Genomic DNA, 21727 nt, shown 5'->3' with positions numbered 1-21727 from the left:
TTAAAATACAAAATTTTATTTTTGTTTACACAACAAAATCTACTTACAGTTCTGGCAAAAATAAAATCACTGATGAAATCACCAGTGAGAACAGTGAACACAAACAAATGTACGAAACATCTGGTATTTTTAAGCAGTACCATCACATCATCTTTAACACATGATGTGAATCATTCTGCAAATAATTTTGCCAGTGGCATGTTGAACTACTTCAATATTTTGTCATATGCTTAGCCTGTGCAAGAACAGCTCAGTATTTACAGTCGATTAAGAAATCAACATTCGTGGTGCGATACTCATTGACATCAACTCCTGGAAAAGAAGTTTGCAGGCGTAGGGCATCCGTACCAACGAAATCTGAAAGTCAAAGAACATGATGATTAAAAGGCAAGCATCAATTTTCAAAAGCTATACTACAAAATGTCAACTGCTGTCACAGCGTTTTGCTCCATTCACATTTCTAACTATTTACTGTCATTTACTCTGTACACTCATTGCTCAAAATAGTTCATGGCTTTAAGCACTTCTCCACAAGCCTTCCCCAGTACGCTGGAGTAATCAGTATGTTGAATTCAACCAAACTCGCAAAACTCACATGAGGCTTTTATTTTTTAAAAATGTCTACTAACTCTTAGGCAATTTGCATTGTTATGCTATCATCCCACTTTTTATCTACTTGCTCATGTCAATTTTAGCTACATTCTCAACTGGTAACATTTAAAAATATTGACATGCTGTGGTTTTCCTTTCATTTCTTGGGGATTGTATACTTGAAAACTATCATTCTCCATTGTTAGCACGCAGCATATTTTTCAGCCTGATCAACAGAAAGTCCCCAGCTACACAGCATGGATACACAAAAATCCAGGAATATTGGTTCCCCAATGTACTGTCCAATCACAGAAGCTAATTCCCATTTCACCCACTCCCTCCTATTTGCACCTTATTTGAGAGGAGGCGAAATTACTCCTCTCAACGGTTTGAGTGTTGTGGATTTCATTACCCCACAGTGCGGCAGATTTTTAATTTGAAGTTGGTTGAAAGATGACAGACCGTAGACAGGAAAGTGAAGGTGAGACCATGGTAAGATCACCTGTGGTTGTATTAAATGGTGGAGCAGGCTTGATGGCCTGGATTGCCTATTCTTGCACCTGGTTCTCACATTTTTATTTGCTTTCACCTCCATTCTAAGCATTCAATCCAAAAGACAAAAATCACTACTTTCTACATAAACTACTTATTCCCTTTTTCCAAGCTTGAGATATATCCCCAAAGTAAAGAATGTACGGAAATCTGAAACATTAAGTAGGGTTTATCAGGTTCTCACATTTCAACAAAGTTAACCATTAAACCATGGACAGTCAATTCAAGCCAGTTTTGGTTTTTTAGTTCATGCCCAATAGAAACCATCTAAACTCTTTTGAAACAAGTAAGAGAAAGGAGACTTCATTTCCATCAGTCTAATTTGATTTCAGGTGCGGTTGCAGAGATAGTGCCTAAGCCACTGTTCCATCCAAAATCTAGACACTTACTGGTTTTGCATATTTTAGACAGGTACTGATGAGATTTAGAGTATCATAGAACCATACTGCACAGAAGCAGATCCTTAGGTCATCCACACCAACCAGACAACCCAATCTCATCTAATCCCACTTGTCAGCACTTGGCCCATATCTCTGAGCTGAAAATGTGTTGCTGGTTAAAGCGCAGCAGGTCAGGCAGCATCCAAGGAACAGGAAATTCGACGTTTCGGGCCAGAGCCCTTCATCAGGAATGAGTAGAGGGAGGAAGAGAGCTTCTTCAAGGAAGGCATCCTTGCAAGAGGATTCGCAGTAGGTTAAAATCTTCGAGTAAAAAGTGAGGTCTGCAGATGCTGGAGATCAGAGCTGAAACTGTGTTGCTGGTCAAAGCGCAGCAGGTCAGGCAGCATCCAAGGAACAGGAAATTTGACGTTTCCATATCTCTCTGAACCCTTCCTATTAATTTACCCACCCAGATGCCTTTTAAATTCTGTAATTGTACCCACCTCTACAACTTCCTCTCTCAACATTTCATACATGCACCATCCTCTGCGTGAAAAGTTACCCCTCAGGTTCTTTTGAAAGCTTGCCCCATTCACCTTAAGCCAATGACATCTAGTTTTGGACTCCTTCACCCTAGAAGGACATTGGCTATTCACCCTATCCTTCATGATCACCCCTCAGTCTTTGACACTCTAGGAAAAGAAAAGGCCTCAGCCTATTTAGTTTGTCTGTATAATTCAAACCCTCCGGACTTGGCAACATCCTTGTAAAACTTTTCTACACGCTCTCAAGTTTAACAACATCCTTCCAGATGGACTGAGAATAAGGACCAAACATGTGCAGTTGGACAAGATGATCAATTAGAATAGAGGAAGTGGAGATGAAACTGGTTTCTGGTGCATGCTCATCTTTCGAACAGCAAATATGGATCAGAAAATGTTTCAAGATTTCCTTGCTCAACAATTCCACTGGGCTTTTTAAGCAGTGGAATACAACAAATATTGAGGGATTTTATCATGGAGAATCCCATAAAACAACTCTGGTCAACAAAACAAACTATTAAATTTGGGGTACGCATTGACTTATTCTTTAGACACAAATGAAACAATGCAAAAATCTCAATAGAAAACAAGAAAAGAGAGTCCACTGGAAAAAGCAATGGTCAAGCACTATGTGGCATTTCAGCAACACACTGAGATAAGCACAGAAATATACGACGTGCAAACAAAAGGGGAGAACTATATATCCCTAAAACAAACCAAATGAAGTAGCTTGACAGACAGCATGCACAACATAGGTCTGTACGCCTAACTACCGTGTGTATTTCTACAAAGGAGAGTACATGTATCGTTGAAAATTGCAGGATTAGTGTTGAAACATGTGTGTGCTCTTTGGAAATCAGCTTCTGGATATTCAATACTTGCCTGAGTTTTGTTACGACATCCTCGGCATTCATAAGTGTGTGTCCTGGTATTGGCAATTGCCATTAGTCCACAAAGATTGCATACGTGCACCTGATAAGGATCAGAAACCTCAAAAAGCCTCTCTCTCAAAAACTGGGCTGCACCATGAGCAATCTGACAGTCTCGCTCCATCTCCCCAAAACGTAGACCACCATCACTGAAATAAAAAAAATCACATTGAGACTAAAGGAATATAAAGAGGATGCAAAAGAAAAAAAATCTGTAAATCAAATCAAATTATCTCTCAATGTCGTAATTACTCAACAATGCCTCTGACTATCCTCAAAGTAATGACATGGATGTATATGGAATAGTGTAGGTCAGATGGGCTTCAAATTGGCATGACAGGTCAGCGCAACATCAAGGGACGAAGGGCCTGTACTGCGCTGTAATGTTCTATGGGTCTCTGGTGAAAATACTGGAGCCAACTCCAGGTATGTGAGCTTGAACAACACCACATTCACCTGCTTAAACAATCATTCCCTCCAAAGTAACATGATTGTGGAGTGTATCATCTATATGACACTTTATAATAACACATCAAGGCTCCACGTGATCACCACCACGCAAAAAAGGGTAATAGTTACATGCATGGAAATGCCAACAGGGTGGAATTTGAGAGGATATTATCCTTCATTAGAGAGAGTAAAACAAGGACAGTCCAAAATGAGAAAGTGACCTCATTTTCAAGATGGAGATGAAGAAGGTCTTTCGTCTAAGGAATTCTCTTCCCAAAAAAAATAGTGGAAGCTCAGTCACTGAATTCATTCTGGGCTGAGTTCGGTAGGTTTTGATAAACTGGGAAGTCAAGGACGATGGGCGGCAATCAGAAAAATGCAGTTGCGACCAAAACCAGGTAAACTATGATCTTGGTGAATGGCTGAGCAGATCCGAAGAACCAAAAAAAACCTGCTCCAGTTCCCAAGTCCTGTGTTTTTTATGGAACTGCAAGCTCCCCTCGAAGCTGTACACCATCTTGCCTTGTAAACATAAAGCAGTTCCTTCATCATCGCTGGGTCAAAAATCTAGATGGTAGAAGCACGTTAGCACCCAGATATAGCAGCTGAAGACTCTCCAGCACCTTCTCAACAAGCAATAAAAGATAGGCAATTAAAAGCTAAAAGCTTATTTTCAAGTGATTTTTTTGAAAACAAAATCATTTTTGAATAAAACAAGCCAGCTACATTCCTATATAAACTGCAAATAAAACAAGTCACAAGATCATGAACAGTAGACAGCCTCTCACTATAATTAAAATCTTACTAGAAGCCAATAGTTCCAAAGTACTAATCAAAAACAAAGACATGTGAATTTCAGCTTACCGAGATCTACCCTCCATAGGCTGTCTGTTCAGGATCTGAACAGGTCCTCGAGCACGAGAATGAATTTTGTCATCTACCATATGTTTCAGACGCTGGTAATAAGTAGGCCCAATAAAGATCTGTGATGTAAGTTTACGCCCTGTAAACCCATTATATAGAACCTAGTGGAGAGAGGAGCATGTTAATTATGTAAATATAAAGTAACTGAACACAATAACTATTGTATTTATGTTGATTAACAAACAGAAGATCCTAGTATGGCGCTCCTAAGCACACATTTTATAAGTGGAGAATAATGCTAATGCCACTTAGTAGCAGGCTGATTGGACTGTGCAAACAATGTGAACCTCAGTAATGGACACATCATTAGCACCTCCAATTCTTATACAGTTTTCCTATTCCTCAGAATGTTGATCCAACCCTTCATCCAGTATCCCTGAAAAGACACATCCCTCAAATCCACTGGCCATTGTTCTTGTTTGGATCTGGCTCCTCAGCCTCCTAAACCAAACAGAAATTAGAGAATAGATAGAGGCCATCTAGTTATTTGCACTTGGGCCAGAACCAGCTCTGTAATTATCTATTGAATCATTCTATTGCAGCCGTCTTTATGCTAAAAACAAATCCATAAAGGTAGATAGAGTTAAGAAACTTTAAAGGAAATAGTACAATGCTTAGTAGGCATTACTGGCTGAGTAGTTGAGATGGTGGTGGTGAAGATTTGAAAAAGTCTCAATGAGATATGCAAGAACAGTACAAGTGATTAAGGTAACAGTACTAATCATCAGCAAACAGATGTTAACCAGTCAACAGACTGGCTACCTAACGGTGTTGATGTATTACCTATTGAAACGTTCTAATCCTAAATTAACCTCAAGATTTCTATAAGAAGTGAGTCAAACAGTCAGGGACAAGGTAGGACTAATAAATTAAATTGTATTATTTTAATGCAAGGGGACTAACAAGCCCCTTGTTTAACTCAGGGCATGGTTAGCAATATGGGACTGGGATATCATAGCAATTACAGAAGCAAGGCTCAGGGATGGGCAGAACTGGCAGCTTAATGTTCCAGGATACAAATGCTACAGGAAGGATAGAAAGGGAGGCAAGAGAGGAGGGGGAATGACATTTTTGAAAAGGATAGCATTACAGCTGTGCTGAGGGAAGATATTCGAGGAAATACATCCAGGGAAGTTATTTAGTTGGAACTGAGAAATAACAAAAGGTATGATCACCTTATTAGGATTGTATTATAGAGCCCCTAATAGTCAGAGGGAAATTGAGAAACAAACTTGTAAGGAGATCTCAGCTATCTGTAAGAATAATAGGGTAGTTATGGTAGCGAATTTTAACTTTCCAAACATCGACTAGGATTACCATAGTCTTAAAGGTTTAGATGGAGAGGAATTTCTTAAGTGTGTACAAGACAATTTTCTGATTCAGTACGTGGATGTATCTACTAGAGAAGGTGCAAAACTAGACCTACTCTTGGGAAATAAGGTAGGGCAGGTGACTGAGGTGTCAGTGGGGGAGCACTTTGGCGCCAGCGACCATAATTCTATTAGTTTTAAAATAATAATGGAAAAGGATAGATTAGATCTAAAAGTTGAAGTTCTAAATTGGAGAAAGGCCAATTTTGACAGTATTAGGCAAGAAGTTTTGAAAGCTGATTGGAGACAGATGTTTGCAGGTAAAGGGATGGTTGGAAAATGGGAAGCCTTCAGAAATGAGATAACAAGAATCCAGAGAAAGTATATTCCTGTCAGGGTGAAAGGGAAGGCTGGTAGGTATAGGGAATGCTGGACGACTAAAGAAATTGAGGGTTTGGTTAAGAAAAAGAAGGATGCATATGTCAGGTATAGACAGGATAGATCGAGTAATCCTTAAGAGTATAAAGAAAGTAGGAGTATACTTAAGAGGGAAATCAGGAGGGCAAAATAGGGACATGAGATAGCTTTAGCAAACAGAATTAAGGAGAATCCAAAGGGTTTTTACAAATACATTAAGGACAAAAGAGTAACTAGGGAGAGAATAGGACCCCTCAAAGATCAACAAGGCAGCCTTTGTGTGGAGCCACAGACAATGGGTGAGATACTAAATGAGTATTTTGCATCAGTATTTACTGTGGAAAAGGATATGGAAGATATAGACTGTAGGGAAACAGATGGTGACATCTTGCAAAATGTCCAGATTACAGAGGAGGAAGTGCTGGATGTCTTGAAACAGTTAAAGGTGGATAAATCCCCAGGACCTGATCAGGTATACCCGAGAACTCTGTGAGAAGCAAGGGAAGTGATTGCTGGGCCTCTTGCTGAGATAGTTGTATCATCAATAGTCACAGGTGAGGTGCCGGAAGACTGGAGTTTGCAAACGTGGTGCCGCTGTTTAAGAAGGGTGGTAAGGACAAGCCAGGGAACTATAGACCAGTGAGCCTGACCTCAGTGGTGGGCAAGTTGTTGGAGGGAATCCTGAGGGAGAGGATGTACATGTATTTAGAAAGGCAAGGACTGATTCGGGATAGTCAACATGGATTTGTGCGTGGGAAATCATGTCTCACAAACTTGATTGAGTTTTTTGAAGAAGTAACAAAGAAGATTGATGAGGGCAGAGCAGTTGAGGTGATCTATCTGGACTTCAGTAAGGCGTTCAACAAGGTTCCCCATGGGAGACAGTTTAGCAAGGTTAGATCTCATGGAATACAGGGAGAACTAGCCATTTGGATACAGAACTGGCTCAAAGGTTGAAGACTGAGGGTGGTGGTGGAGGAGGGTTGTTTTTCAGACTGGACGCCTGCAATCAGTGGAGTGCCACAAGGATCGGTGCTGGGCCCTCTACTTTTTGTCATTTACATAAATGATTTGGATGCAAACATAAGAGGTACAGTTAGTAAGTTTGCAGATGACACCAAAATTGGAGGTGTAGTGGACAGCGAAAAGGGTTACCTCAGATTACAATAGGATCGTGACCAGATGGGCCAATGGGCTGAGAAGTGGCAGATGGAGTTTAATTCAGATAAATACGAGGTGCTGCATTTTGGGAAAGCAAATTGACCTTGGAGTGCAGGTTCATAGCTCCTTGAAAGTGGAGTCGCAGGTAGATAGGATAGTGAAGGAGACGTTTGGTGTGCTTTCTTTTATTGGTCAGTGTATTGAGTACAGGAGTTGGGAAGTCATGTTGTGGCTGTACAGGACATTGGTTAGGCCACTGTTGGAATATTGCATGCAATTCTGGTCTCCTTCCTATCGGAAAGATGTTGTGAAACTTGAAAGGGTTCGGAAAAGATTTACAAGGATGTTGCCAGGGTTGGAGGATCTGAGCCACAGGGAGAGGCTGAACAGGCTGGGCTGTTTTTCCTGGAGCATCAGAGGCTGAGGGGTGACCTTATAGAGGTTTACAAAATTATGAGTGGCATGGATAGGATAAATAGACAAGGTCTTTTCCCTGGGGTCGGGGAGTCCGGAACTAGAGGGCATAGGTTTAAGGTGAGAGGGGAAAGATATAAAAGAGACCTAAGGGGCAACGTTTTCACGCAGAGGGTAGTACGTGTATGGAATGAGCTGCCAGAGCATGTGGTGGAGGCTGGTACAATTGGAACAGTTAAGAGGCATTTGGTTGGGATAATGAAAAGGAAGGGTTTGGTGGAATATGGGCCGGGTGCTGGCAGGTGAGACTAGATCGGGTTGGGATATCTGTTTGGCATGGACGGGTTGGACTGAAGGGTCTGTTTCCATGCTGTACATCTCTATGACTATGACTCTAAATGTTATATATTGATCTCCACTATGATTTGATGATCAATAATCCAGCTGAACTACAGAGATGCAATTACCTGCCTTTAAGATTGTACCATTTCTACATGCTCACTGTAAGATAGTATGATAAATGTGTACTTAATCCAAAATGGATAATGAAAGACAATATTTCAAATGAAATGGGGCAAAACTCACACCTAACTATAAGTCCCACAAACCTTAAGTGAGGAGTTGAATGAAAAGCTGAATTTTCTCTCTTTGACAAATATTTGTTGCAATTTCAATTCCAGTGTCCTTTTATAAGGAATTTGGAAAAGTGTTGGTGCTTGGTTATAAAAGTGAAAGTTTTTCTTAAGCAACAAGTAAAACAAGCACGTTTATGGCTGAGTATGCTTTGGTTGGATTTTCCTGAAAACTATAGAAAGCATGAAAGGCTCAGAGATCTTTGTGAAAATGCAAGAGTCTAATATGTTGCAGGATCTTTGCTCTAAAGCAGATCCTGTGAACTTTATTCATTAAGTATTTATATATAATTTACACTATTTATAAAATACTATATAATACTGTAAGACAATAAGTGTAGTCATATATATCACGCATTAGGATTGCACAGACATGTTCCAGAATATCTTCATTTAAAGTCTGGCAAAGCTGGATAAGATTCCTCAGGACTGCCTTTGCGTGGAAACTTTGTATTCTAGACTTCAAGCTGATCCAAGCAGCACAATGTCCTCTGCAGGGGATCAATATTTGAAACTGTCAAAGAAAGAAGTGTCTTCTACCATTATTATTATTTAGAGTCTGTATGAGAGATGACACAAAGAGTAGCTTCCAACTCCCTGCAATGCCCAAAAGATTTATTTAGCTTTCATGCGTTACGCACCAATATCAGCAAGAAAGTTTTAGTCTAAAGATCCTACAAGTCTAACCAGGGATAAACTGAAGGCTACTCAGGATGTTAAGTTTTAACATGTACAATAAATCTGATAAAAATAACCTGATGTTTCTCTACAATACCATGAAAATAAAACCTTCTTACAGTAAAATCTATGTACTTTATTTAGGTTAACAGCTTGCAAAATGAAGGTGGGAACTGTACTGACCTTTTTCATTCCACTTAATGGTCGAGAGATCCAAACCAGGTCATGAGATGTGAAATTTGCTTCCTGAGACAAGTTTTTTTTATATACGTAGCTTATCCAGCATATTTCAAAATCATGGTGTTCTATGTGGCATGCTCTTATACTGTGTAATTATACTGTGCATCTCAACCTCAACATTATAGACATGAAAACATTGCATAACCCACCTCATACACACGTCTGATTCAAGAATCAAGCACATTCCAATTGGAATCAGGGTAGTAAATGTAAACTTACTGACTAGAAGAATTTTATCCTGTACAAAACAATTGAGATCTACTGCTAACAACGGAAGAGAAAGGAGCTGCAACTCAATACAGAAACAGAACAGTATCAGATTTAGGTGACCCATACACACATAGCAGGAGTACGTCCTGCAATTCTTATTTGTATCTAGAAGCTGAAAGAACAAGCAAAAGTAAATATATGACACAATATGCACCCTTGTGTGAACAATGGCATAAGTACTACTTTAGTTTTCAGCAGTGACAATAAGGTTGCACCAGGTTATTCAAATTGTCTTCTGCATTAGGAAAAGGAAATTACCTCATTTCCTCGAAGGTGATATCCATAGTCTGATAACAGGTTTGAAATCTTCTGTACGTTAACTGCATCATTAAATGGTGTAGCATCACCAATTTCACCCTTATTTGCCGACACCTGAAAAAAAACTTGAATGAGAATGTAGACACTAATTCTGCACAACAATTAAACCTTAGCATTTTGAAACATACCTTCCCTTGTAGGCACTCAATCAAGTGACCAACAGTCATTCGAGAAGGAATGGCATGTGGATTGATTATAATGTCTGGGGTGATACCTTCGCACGTGAATGGCATATCCTACAAAACAGCAAACACAGAACTGTTAATGAGAAAAATCAAAAAATTAATTAGAAACCATACAGGCCAGTACCTTATGTTTTGTCTAGTTCAAGATGCATTAGCCTGGTCTTAATTTTTAGCCCAGGTTGAACCCTTCATGATTTCATGCTCCACATCTCTGAAACATTTCAACCACACAGAACTGTGAATACCTCAAATTTCCTCTCAGCCTTCTCTCTTCCAACCTACTTAAATAACTGAAGTTCTTCATTCCTAAAACCATTCTTGTGAATCTGTACAGCACTCTTTCCAATGCCTTCTCATCTTTCCAGTGTGGCATCCTGAAGTGAACACAAACCTTATTTATGTCTTATGTAAATTCAACATAATCTCCTTGCTTTTGCATTCAATTCCGTTCATAATAAAGCCTTGGACTCTGTGCCTTATTAACCATTCTCTCAAGCTGTCCTGTCATCATTCTTCTCCAATGAGACAGACCTTATGTACATGGCACTATTTTTGCCCCACCACCTAATTTTACTGTTGTCAGCTGTGCTTTTACATTTCATTTCAACTCAAATATAATTGCTAAATTCATCAACCCCTCACTCTCTCCTTTAGTAGGTTTCTCAAAATTCACTTTCTAGCTGAGCATTTGCTTTCCACACACCTGTGAAGAACTTCAGGATATTAAAAGGCAAAAAGGTGCAACTTCTGTTCTAGTTTCAATCAAATCAAATAATACTGTATGTAAATTCTCCTATATTAAAATTTAAGTATATGTTATAGGAAGGACAAACATGGATGGCAATCCATCAAACATATTTAAATTGGAAAAAGAAAAGCATTGATTCTTAAGCCCAAAACAGGCAACAACTCTCAACAAATGTTGGCTGACTTCAGAGATTTTAGCACTTTCTGCTCCATTCCACCATTTCAGGCATCTACAGTATTTGATGTTAATCCTGAAATGCCGTTCCTGCAATTCAAATAATTTATTTTCATTTAAAAACTTGAATCCTTGTAAGAGACACATTCCATACCTCTTGTCTGTACTGGATACCACACGTTCCCTTCTGACCATGACGACTAGCAAATTTGTCTCCAATTTGTGGAATTCGGACAGATCGCACCTATGTAAAAAGGGCATGTGGTTTATAAAATCCCCAATAAAGGAATTAGGCAAATGAGAAATAAATCTCTGGTGGCAGCCACAATCACTTGGATGTCCTTTACAATGATTCTTGTTTACTGTCCTAGGAATCACATTCGAAGGGAAGCTTACACACACGTGTTCAATAGCCCTTAACAGTGGTCGAGATGCACAGTTTGTAGAGGCACGCTGCAGCATTACTAACTTTTAGTTTGGATTACATCTTCCCAAGAGTTTAAGAGAACTTGGTACACTTGAAGACCATGGGCACGCATGTGTGCGCATCACTCTTGGGTCTAATACTCCTTCCAAAACGATTAACAAGCTGCTTCAATTTCTGGTGCCTCTGCTGAATTTCTTCTGATAAGGAGTCTTTTTGCTCTAGATTACATATTCCTATTTCATCAGTGGGCTAGATTTTCTGTTTTGTAGGTAAATAATTACCAAACCAAGGCAAGCTAAGGTTTTGTATTTTTTTTTGATCTGCAACAAATACTTTGTGTGGTTTAGAAGTTAAAGGAAGTATTAATGAGAAATAAACACAGTCTTTGAGTTTCTTCATTCTCAAATACCCGAATGGTCTCTTGACCAGGGCCAACAGTGAAGACAGTCGCACAGTCCTTGGATGCTGCCTGAACTGCTGTGCTCTTCCAGCACCACTAATCCAGAATCTGCAGTTATTGTTTTTACCTCGCACAGTCCTTACTATCCTAGCCTTGGATGTAACATTGACAAACAATATTGTTAAACCATCAAAGGAGGACAGACTACTGGAAGTAGAAGTTCTATCAGCTAAGGCTGCAAATACATATAAAGTCATAGCATAGAAGTAGTGTGGATATCAGTAATTTTGTTTTTGAAAACACCACTAAGTATCCATCCAATGCTTTAACAAACAAAAATACTCAAAAAGAAATAAATGTTAATTATTTTCATGGCTTACCCTAATTTTGCAAAATTTGTATCCTTCTTGGTTTAGTGTAACCATGACCTGATCCACAATACCAGTCTCACTAGTCCGCAGGAAGGTGCTGCAGTCTCTCTTTGTGTATCGTCGATTTGTGCTCTCAAGCTCATCTTCATTTTCTGGCAACGTCACTGTTTTACCAATGATTACGTCATCTCCTGACACACGGACACCAGGTGCTATTAGTCCATCTTCATCTAGCTTCTCATAAATTGCATGTCTCATACCTATAAAACATAAGGTAAAGAATGTATCACTACAAGATAAATAATTATCATACTAAGTCTTTAGGAGTCAAATGTGTAACTTGACCAACTGAACAAACTACAAAAGTTCAAAGTTTTGTGCAAAGATTTGTAGCTCAGGTGCTCATTGTTGTGGTTCTGTTCGCTGAGCTGGGAATTTGTGTTGCAGACGTTTTGTCCCCTGTCTAGGTGACATCCTCAGTGCTTGGGAGGCTCCTGCGATCTTTCCTCCGGCATTTGTAGTGGTTTGAATCTGCCGCTTCCGGTTTGTCAGTTCTAGCTGTCCGCTGCAGTGGCCGGTATATTGGGTCCAGGTCAATGTGCTTGTTGATTGAATCAGGGATGAGTGCCATGCCTCTAGGAATTCCCTGGCTATTCTGTTTGGTCTGTCCTATAATAGGAGTGTTGTCCCAGTCAAACTCATGTTGCAAGGACTGCACAAAAACACTACATAGGACAAACAGGAAGACAGCTAACGACCTGCATCCATGAACACCAACTAGCCACGAAATGACACGACCAGCTATCCTTAGTAGCCACATACGCAGATGACAAGCAACATGAGTTCGACTGGGACAACACTACTATTATAGAACAAGCCAAACAGAGAACAGCCAGGGAATTCCTAGAGGCATGGCACTCATCCACTGATTCCATCAACAAGCACATCGACCTGGACCCAACATACTGACCACTGCAATGGACAGCTGGAACTGACAACCGGAAGCGGCAGATTCAAACCACTACAAATGCCGGAGGAAAGATCACAGAAGCGCTTCACAGGAGGATCCCAAGCATGGAGGATGTCACCTAGACAGGGGACGAAACATCTGCAACACAAATTCCCAGCTCGGCGAACAGAACCACAACAAACTACAAAAGTGAGGGGTAGTTTTAAAAATATGAAGACTTCTGTTTCTGCAGTGTAATCTGCATTGAGTAAAATGCATGCTGACGTTTTGATGAAATGCGAGTATTTTTTGCTATAATTCAGTCAGAAGTTCTAAGTAAGATGCAAGTTGTGTTTTATGGGATTGATTTTAATAAACTGAACTTTTAAAAATGAATGTAAAAGCCTTAATATTTGAACTTTTTAATCTATTGATTTAAGCATTTTATTTTTAAAAACTCCATATGAAAACTGTCTTTGGGATAGTTTTTGGTGAGCTCACTTATTTTATACGGTTAATGCATTCGCTAGAAAAATAAATTGACTATAGGTGGGCACGTCAGATTTAGTTAACCGTCAAAATTCTCAGCTCTAATCAGTAAAGAAAGAAGCTAAACATCAATTGTTACAAACTAAAATAAATAACAGGCTCAGTAAATTTAATTATTTAACCACCTGTATTGTATAATGTTAATGAAGCTTTCCACACGGTTCAACTAGAATCACACAACCTGTCTGGATGAAGATACGATTGCAGTTGACAGCAATATTCCTAAAAGCCTTTTGATATTCATTTTAAGGCTCGCCTGTGATAATGAGTATTTAGATATTACCAGCATCTGTAGAACAGTACTCTGACAAGGAATTAATATTTTCAGCAGTGGGTAGAGGAGGAATATCAGGAAAACTAAATGTTTAAACTAACAACACGCAACGTTTTATATGTTAGGCAAAATGTTCACATACAGACAAGAAATTGAGGATGCTGATTATTTTAATTTGTTGCCTCATTGAAAAGAAAGACAAGGCACTGTATGGTTATCCAAAATTATCCAATCTGTACACTAAATACTTATAGAAGCAGATGTACCTCTTGTGGCAAAAACTTGAGGCAAGAACAGTGGTACACTGACAACACAGTACTACCTGCAGAACAAGAAAAGACCCTACAAAGTGTCACACATCAAATAAAGTTTAGAATATGCATTGAGTAAAATACCAAAAAGACAAAAACAATGAGAGTTTGAAGGAATACATTTGAAGGAACTGGACTACAATTTCAAATGGATGGTGTCATACTGGAGCAAGCAGATAATGTCTGTATATTTAGCACAAATGTCAAATTTAGAAGGAAAGAGACAGACAGAAGTAATTTTATAAATACAAAGTACCCCAGTTCCATTCTAGAGTCTGTTCACAAGTTAGAATATAATGCAGGACAATACAAAGTAGCTGTTCATATATTCAGGGAATGCTTGTAAGTTTGTAAATTGAGGACTCCTTGTATTTGTGAACAAGAAAACCAAGCTTTCAACATGTAAAAACTCAAAATTCTACATTCAACTTCACTCCAATTGGTCTCAGAAATGTTAACCAAATGTTCAGATAAGGGTAAATGATTCAGACATCCAGATGAATGATCTGACAGCGAGCTGAAATCCCACTACAGCAGCTGAAGGAATTTAAATTCAACCAAAAAATCTGGAATTGAAAGCTAGTTTTTGTAATGGTGACCATTAAGTGATCATGGTTCTTTTTCTGACAATCACTAATGCCCTTTACGGAAGCATATCTGATATCTGTACCTGGTTTGGCCTCTAGCTCACTCTCAAGCCACAGCAACCTGGTTGACTTTTGACTGCCCTCTGAAGTGTCCCAATAAACTACTCAATGGCCATTAGGAACGGGTTAGCAAATGCTGGCCTTGCCAGTAACACCAACATCCCATAAAAGAATAAAGCAAAAGCTACAGATCTATGGAAGAAAGCATAGTACTCATACTTAAAATGCCTTAGACATGTGCAAATAACCTGGAATATCGACCCAGAAGACAAAACAAAATACAATTTAAACAAGATAATATCTGTACTAGTAATGTAACTGAATGCAATCAATTACTAAGAACACAATAATGTGAGACGTACAATAATAACACTAATCCTATTATAAAAGTAACAGGTCACCAATCTTCTGGAAAATGTTTTCCCAATTAAACCGTTACCTCACTCTCCAGGACAAAGCCAAATCATTAAAAAGTGAACACGGAGCATTCAAATTTAAACTGGCAAAGCAAAATAGAATGCAGGTTTACCCTGGCAAGTTTCTCGAGAAGGCCTTTCAAATACTTCCTCCTGGTCAAAACCTTTCTTTGATTCTTGTTCTTTGTATGAGCGGTAGAATACAGACCTAACATACAAAAATAAATACTTTCAGCATAACAAACATAGATAAAGAATCAGTATAAATAGCTTAAAAAACTTCTGAACAATTTCTAGGACAAGATACACATACCTGAAATAGCCCCTGTCTACTGCAGAACGATTCATGATGACAGAATCTTCTTGATTGTAACCAGTATATGAAGCAATTGCTACAATAGAGTTAATACCTTAAAAAGATTAAACATCCATTTTTAGTACATCACCCAAAAATCCACAATAATCTTTCTTCAAAATCCAAACAACTACTTTGATTTAAGCACTAGAATAGATCTGCTTTTGAATCAAAGTGAAGCATGGATAGCTAAGGTGGATTTATAATATAAGGTTAAAATCAATTGCTACTTTACATTTACTTTTTAAAAATGTCAATTTCAAAAAAGGATCTTCACAGAGAACTGAATTAGTTCTATCTAACAGTTCATCACCAATCATAAAGACCAAAGTCACTTTCCCACTTTAACAGTTTGATATTAGATTCCCATACTCTGCGGTGACACTCGAATGCATTATTAGGCTGAAGGCAAAAAGAAACTCCATGAGCTTCAATAAAAGATGCGTTTATCTCTAATACGCATCTTTGGAATTCCATAAATAACCTTAACTGTATTAAACACGGAAGCAAGCATATAAACTGAAGGTACTGCATATTAGGAAAGCGAATCTTCATGAGTAGTATCTAATGTATCTACCTTTCATCCAAAATGTAACAGACCACTCCTCCTCTATAGTAACGTCAATACAATAATTCTACCAAATATAGAGATGCAACGTGATTCTCCAAGAGCCTTACATTTAACTTGCTTAATTGATCAGTCACTCACCAGCTGGTAGTTCCCTGAATCGCAGGTACTCCATGGAACGGGTTGTAACAAGTGGCTTTTGAGGATAATACAGCACATGTGCTAGGGTGTCCATACGCACATGAAAGTTTGTAATATAAACTCCCATAGCTTGTTTACCCATAGCTGATTGATACGTATTTCTGGGAGACTGCAATAGGAATAGGTAATGAGATTGAAGATCTTTATAAATCCATCTGCACATACATCATACCCTTCTGTAGAAAGTGGAGATCATACATATGAAGATTCTGTACAACTTCACTACAAAACTGAAAGAGTTAGTACCTAAATACCCCAAATCTCTTTAGTGCATACACAATACTTCTTAACCTGTTTCCAACAGCTGCCAGTTCAAGCAAATGTCAAAACTCTTTGGAAATGTGGGAAGGATGGAGATAGGAAACAGAAAATCTTTTTACCTGGGATTTAGTGATGCAAGCGATCACTGAATACGTGGGACATATCAGCACAGAGAAAACTGTGGGGGAATGGGTGTGATGATAAACAATTTCAAACTGGATTATCAAATGAATGTATTCATAAAGACCAGTACATCATTTCAGCAAGGGAGAGGAGAGAGAAAGAAACAAATAATCTTAAAAATATCTCCAACTAAGGGTCTATATTTGGCTTGGGCGATTATACATGGAAAGTGATCCAGGGAGGACATAGGGATTTAGGTCTTACAATCAAAAGAAATTATGACTGTCTGAGCCAAGACCAGACAATTCATCCTACACTGGGTAAAGGTTGCAACATATTGTGTTGAGAGGGGAATTGTTTCAAGAGTAAAGAAACAATATTATAAATTCAGAGATTGTACATGCTTTTTCAAAAGGAGAGACACATTTTCTATACAAGCATGATCTGCCAGCATTTGAGATTTGTATTTGTACATTACTTCAGTGCCATCCAGTGGTCTCAGTGTGAAAATGCCATACATGCAAATGCATCAGCAACTAAAGTAAAATGAAATACACTGCCAGAAATATACCACAACACTATCTATAGTCATTTTGGACACCAAGCATAAATGGGTCAGCACAGAACTGAAAAATCTCAATTTTTATAGACCTCATTGTCAGCTTCACTCCCATCTTGAAATGGAAAGTATTGACTCACTTAACAATTTTAATATGTAAGGTTGATTGCTTGGGATGGATAAGAAAAATCCCAGTTCCAGAAGGCAACTCAAATACTGGATAATAACTCAACCATCAAAATTGTGGAGCAACTTTCAAGTGCCAGAAGAAATCACTTCAAAATCAGTAAGTTAGGATAAGAAGGGAAGAGTTAGATTGGTGACCTAATGATCAATGGAGTGGAGGAATGAATTGCCAAGAGAGTGAACCAGACCATAAAAACCAGTCCCACAAAAAATTGCTTTTGTTCTAAATGTAAACAATTTTTGTGCAAATTCAAAAATTACCATATTGTTCACTATCCCAAAACAAGACAGATATATTTGATACATGTTTCAGCAGTCTACTACCACAAACTCATTTTCAACAATTCGCTTCTGGTCTTACCTGATTATGATCGGGAAATGGAATAATTGATGCACAAACACCCAGAATCATTGATGGATGAATCTCACAATGTGTATATGTTGAACAGTATGCAACACCCTTTTCCTGCAAGTCATCAGGAGTCATAGCTAACATTACCGTCTCTTCTTCCAACGTGTCAATGTACTCCACCACACCACTAGCCACAAGATCCTGCCAACTGTGTACAGATGAAACAAAGACAAACTTAATCAGTGTGTTCTGAACCAAGTAGTTGGTTCAAATTCTTCCAGGTACTGATAGTTAGGAACAATTCTTTTTGCGAGTTTTCCATGGTTTAAAAAGCAAAGTTTAGAGGTCAAACCACGAGTAGAACTCTGATCATTAACCACAGGAAGCTATCACATCTTGGAAGGTTAATGAAAGTCAGAGCTCAGCATGTTTTTGAGTTTACTCACTTTGCTGTGCTCCCTTGGTGGCAGCCATAAGCCTCCAGTTGCACAGACATGACACATTTTATTGTTTATTGTAAGCAGCATATACCTCAATTCCAGGTGAGCAACATTATTTTGGTGAGGGGAGGAGTCAAGCTGTCTCAAGTCCAACATCTGCCAAGTTACTGTCAAGTGAGCAGATAAACTAACAGACGTGCTGAAGTTGCTGCCTGTGGCAGACTGTTCAGATTTTATCACTTCATACACACAGAGATATGTGCATTCCCAAAAAGATGACAGAAGAGATCTTCAAAATGGGATCCCCCTTTAAACAACTATCATTTTTGCTGAGGATAAAAAAACGTATTCAATATGTTATATCTATCAAAGGCAAAAGTACATGGTCAGCATTCCTATTCCAGATTGTTGTTCTTTAACTCTTGCAGGGAAATGTGAAAACTGACATTATAAACCTATAGTGAGACTTAGCAGTGATGATCCAATTTTGTTAATTAGTTAATAGACTTACAAGTTATAAATTGTCACTTGGACAAGTTATCAGAGAGCAATTATGACTCAAGGAACTATATTGAAAACTGGACGGGTTCGATGGAAAATAAATATATTTATTAAAATCTTTTTTTTTCCCATACTAGAGGTAACAAATATAAAAGCTAAGATTTTTTATTCTATGGGTTCACTTCTTCTGCCCAATTTTTGTCCAAAACTTGAGATTATAAATTATAAGATTGTCACTTTTGTGCTTTATGTGGTTCAGGAGAAACTTTTGTGCCCAGGAAATAATTAGAATTTGAAACTTGCTAGCGCACAGTGCAGTTGAGACAAACAACTTCAGAAGAATTTGGAATTTAGAATGGAATTTAGAAGAATGAGAGACAACCTTATTAAAGTACAAGATTCTTACTGAGCTTGACAGGGTAGATATGAAGAGGTTCCTCCAGCTTGTGTAAAAGGGTATAATCTGAGAGGAAGAGGTTACCTAGTTAGGAGGAAGATGAGGGGGAATTTCTTTTCTCAACAGGTAGTGAACTTGTGGAATACTTCACCACAAAGGGACATAGAGCCTTCGCCCTTAAACATATTCAAGGCTGAGATGGACAGATTTTTTTCATCAGTAAAGGAAATCAAGTTATAAGGAAATGGTAAGGAAGTGGAGTTGGGGATGATCAGATCAGCAATGATCTTATTGAATGGCGAAGCAGATTTGATGGGACCATTGGCTTATTTTCCACTCTTACATCTTACAGGTCTATGTTGATAGGGTTAGGGTAGGAGGAGGTTCATGTGCAGCATAAATACTGGTTTTTGGCCCCAATTGGAGATTCAATATGGTAATTAATATTTGAGATGGGGTTGACAAGCAGTTACATAAAATAAAGCAGGTTACCTGTAATTGTTGTACTCTCGTTCTTTCAATTGATCAATATGCCTCTTCTTCAGAAGCAACTTCTGTTTCTCTACAATCAAAAGAGGCCGACAAATTCTACCTGCATCTGTATAAATCCGAATTTCACGCTCGCGTATGTCCCTCACCATGGATACCTTGTGTAAAGAAAATTTATTTTTGAATAATGTTCAAAATTAATGAAATGAGAATTCTCAAAACAATTAAATCCTTTTACTGAACCAGAATGAAATATACATTTGCCTTCACATGTTGAACTTATGATTTATAATTGTCAAAGAATTGCCCATAATTTATCACTCTTTCATTTTACACTTCCACTTCATCTCTTCTCATTAACTCATTACAGTACAAGTTTCAAGGATCCTCATGTAAGTGGACCTCTTACTACACAAGGCCGAACACCAAGAGTGAATAAATATTGAAGACACTGTAGCCAGACGAACCTATATCAAAGGTGAGATTCAGTGAGGACAGAATGACAGACCTCAGGTGAGGGAAAGAGTTAAAAGTCACCGTAGATACGTTTGTCACTTGATACAAAGGCCAAAATGTCAAAGACATCAACAACCCAAACCATCATTAGGAAGTACGCCTGCTTTGCACTTCATCTCCAAATTTTTTATAATACTGACTGGCCCACCTTGGTGAACAAAACAGCTGCCCATCAGTTAGGGCACGTATATTTCAATTAGCAAAAGTTTATAGAAACAGGCATCTCAAACTTGACTTTGTAACCTTCTTTGTAAAATGAGCCCAAACAAATGATGCAAGAGCCTGAAGTACAAATAGTTACAAGGACTTCTGCTTCAAAAGAGACTTTCCCAATGGTAAACAAAGACGTGTCAGAAATCTAGCTTAAAATTGAGTGACAAACTCAGGTGACAAGAACGCAGAGCCACACCTTTTTACAATGGAAAAGACAGAAAGGAGGAAATCAGCAAGAGAAAATAAAATGTTGGTTTGCTCATTAGGCCAATATTAAAAACCTACGAACAATAAGAATAAATGACACTCCTGAAATCTAAAATTTATAATCGGAGTTTCTGATATCAGTGGTGCAGTTAAGTTTTCAGATCCAAATATTTATTCAAAAACCTTAAACGAAGTTTGGAATTATAAAAGTCAAACAAGATTCAAGAACTCTACTATCGTAGGAGAGCATTTTGTATAAATGTGAATATTTTCCAAATTTAAAACAAAAACTATCACAACAAAATTTGCATTGATTTTAACTACTTTCTTTTGAAGAATTATTTGTTTAACAAGGACAAATATACAAATAGGTCTTTTTTAAAATAAAACTATTTCCAGTACCCAACTCCAGTCACCTTGCACAAAAGTTGCCTTTATGTTAATCAAAAAGCAGAATGCTGCAGATCTAGCTGCATCTGTGGAGAGGGAATAAAATTAATACTTCACATTGATGATCTTCCATCATAATTGAGAAACGTTAGGAGGGTACGACAAGAACAAAATGAAAGTCTGTGATGGGATGGCAGCCAGGACTGATTGAATGACAAAGTATTTCATTTTACAGGACCAAAGGGAATGGTGATGGGGGAAGAAAAGGAACAAAAAGAATGCCCCAGACCAGGTTTGTGTCTGAAGTAACAAAGAGGAAAAACAGTGAAACATGCAAGGAAAGAAAAGTTACTCTACCTATCCTAGTTCCAGTGAACAGACCTAAAACATTAATATTTCTTTTTCCCATGGATGCTGCCTGATCTGTTGAATATTGCCTCTTTTTCTTTTGACTTCATGTTAACTGGATAGTATCCTAACACCAATGAGGTAACCAAACAAGTTTTACGTCTTGCTTTACATACCTCAAATAGTTCACCATAAAACTGACAAGGCAGAATCATACACAGCATATTCAGATATTTACTGTACCTCAGACACAATGATATCCATCTGACGCCTCAGCTTTCTTAACGTGGTCATCAGCTGGTCAGGATCTTTATGTATTCCAACCCAACAACCGTTCACAAAAATTTTTGTAGCACTAAAAA

At 38.3% G+C, this 21727-nt stretch overlaps 1 protein-coding gene across 1 annotated transcript in view; it reads right to left on the bottom strand.

The window, feature by feature from the left end:
- The window catches only part of polr2b (RNA polymerase II subunit B), a 48490-nt gene continuing 26763 nt past the window's right edge, over positions 1 to 21727 (bottom strand). The window contains exons 13-25 of the mRNA XM_060851639.1: positions 21609 to 21720; positions 19695 to 19849; positions 17874 to 18072; positions 16324 to 16492; positions 15573 to 15669; positions 15373 to 15467; positions 12123 to 12373; positions 11070 to 11159; positions 9937 to 10044; positions 9749 to 9862; positions 4309 to 4469; positions 2948 to 3143; positions 1 to 357 (exon numbers count right to left, since the gene is read on the bottom strand). Of these exons, the coding sequence (XP_060707622.1) occupies positions 268 to 357; positions 2948 to 3143; positions 4309 to 4469; positions 9749 to 9862; positions 9937 to 10044; positions 11070 to 11159; positions 12123 to 12373; positions 15373 to 15467; positions 15573 to 15669; positions 16324 to 16492; positions 17874 to 18072; positions 19695 to 19849; positions 21609 to 21720 (1837 nt within the window). The 3' untranslated portion in view covers positions 1 to 267. The remainder of the gene's footprint in view (positions 358 to 2947; positions 3144 to 4308; positions 4470 to 9748; positions 9863 to 9936; positions 10045 to 11069; positions 11160 to 12122; positions 12374 to 15372; positions 15468 to 15572; positions 15670 to 16323; positions 16493 to 17873; positions 18073 to 19694; positions 19850 to 21608; positions 21721 to 21727) is intronic.

Source organism: Hemiscyllium ocellatum, chromosome 36, assembly GCF_020745735.1.
Source record: "Hemiscyllium ocellatum isolate sHemOce1 chromosome 36, sHemOce1.pat.X.cur, whole genome shotgun sequence".
In the NCBI taxonomy this organism is placed as follows: Eukaryota; Metazoa; Chordata; class Chondrichthyes; order Orectolobiformes; family Hemiscylliidae; genus Hemiscyllium; species Hemiscyllium ocellatum.
Note: the sequence above shows the minus strand (reverse complement) of the source record. Positions and strands in the feature narration are given on the sequence as shown.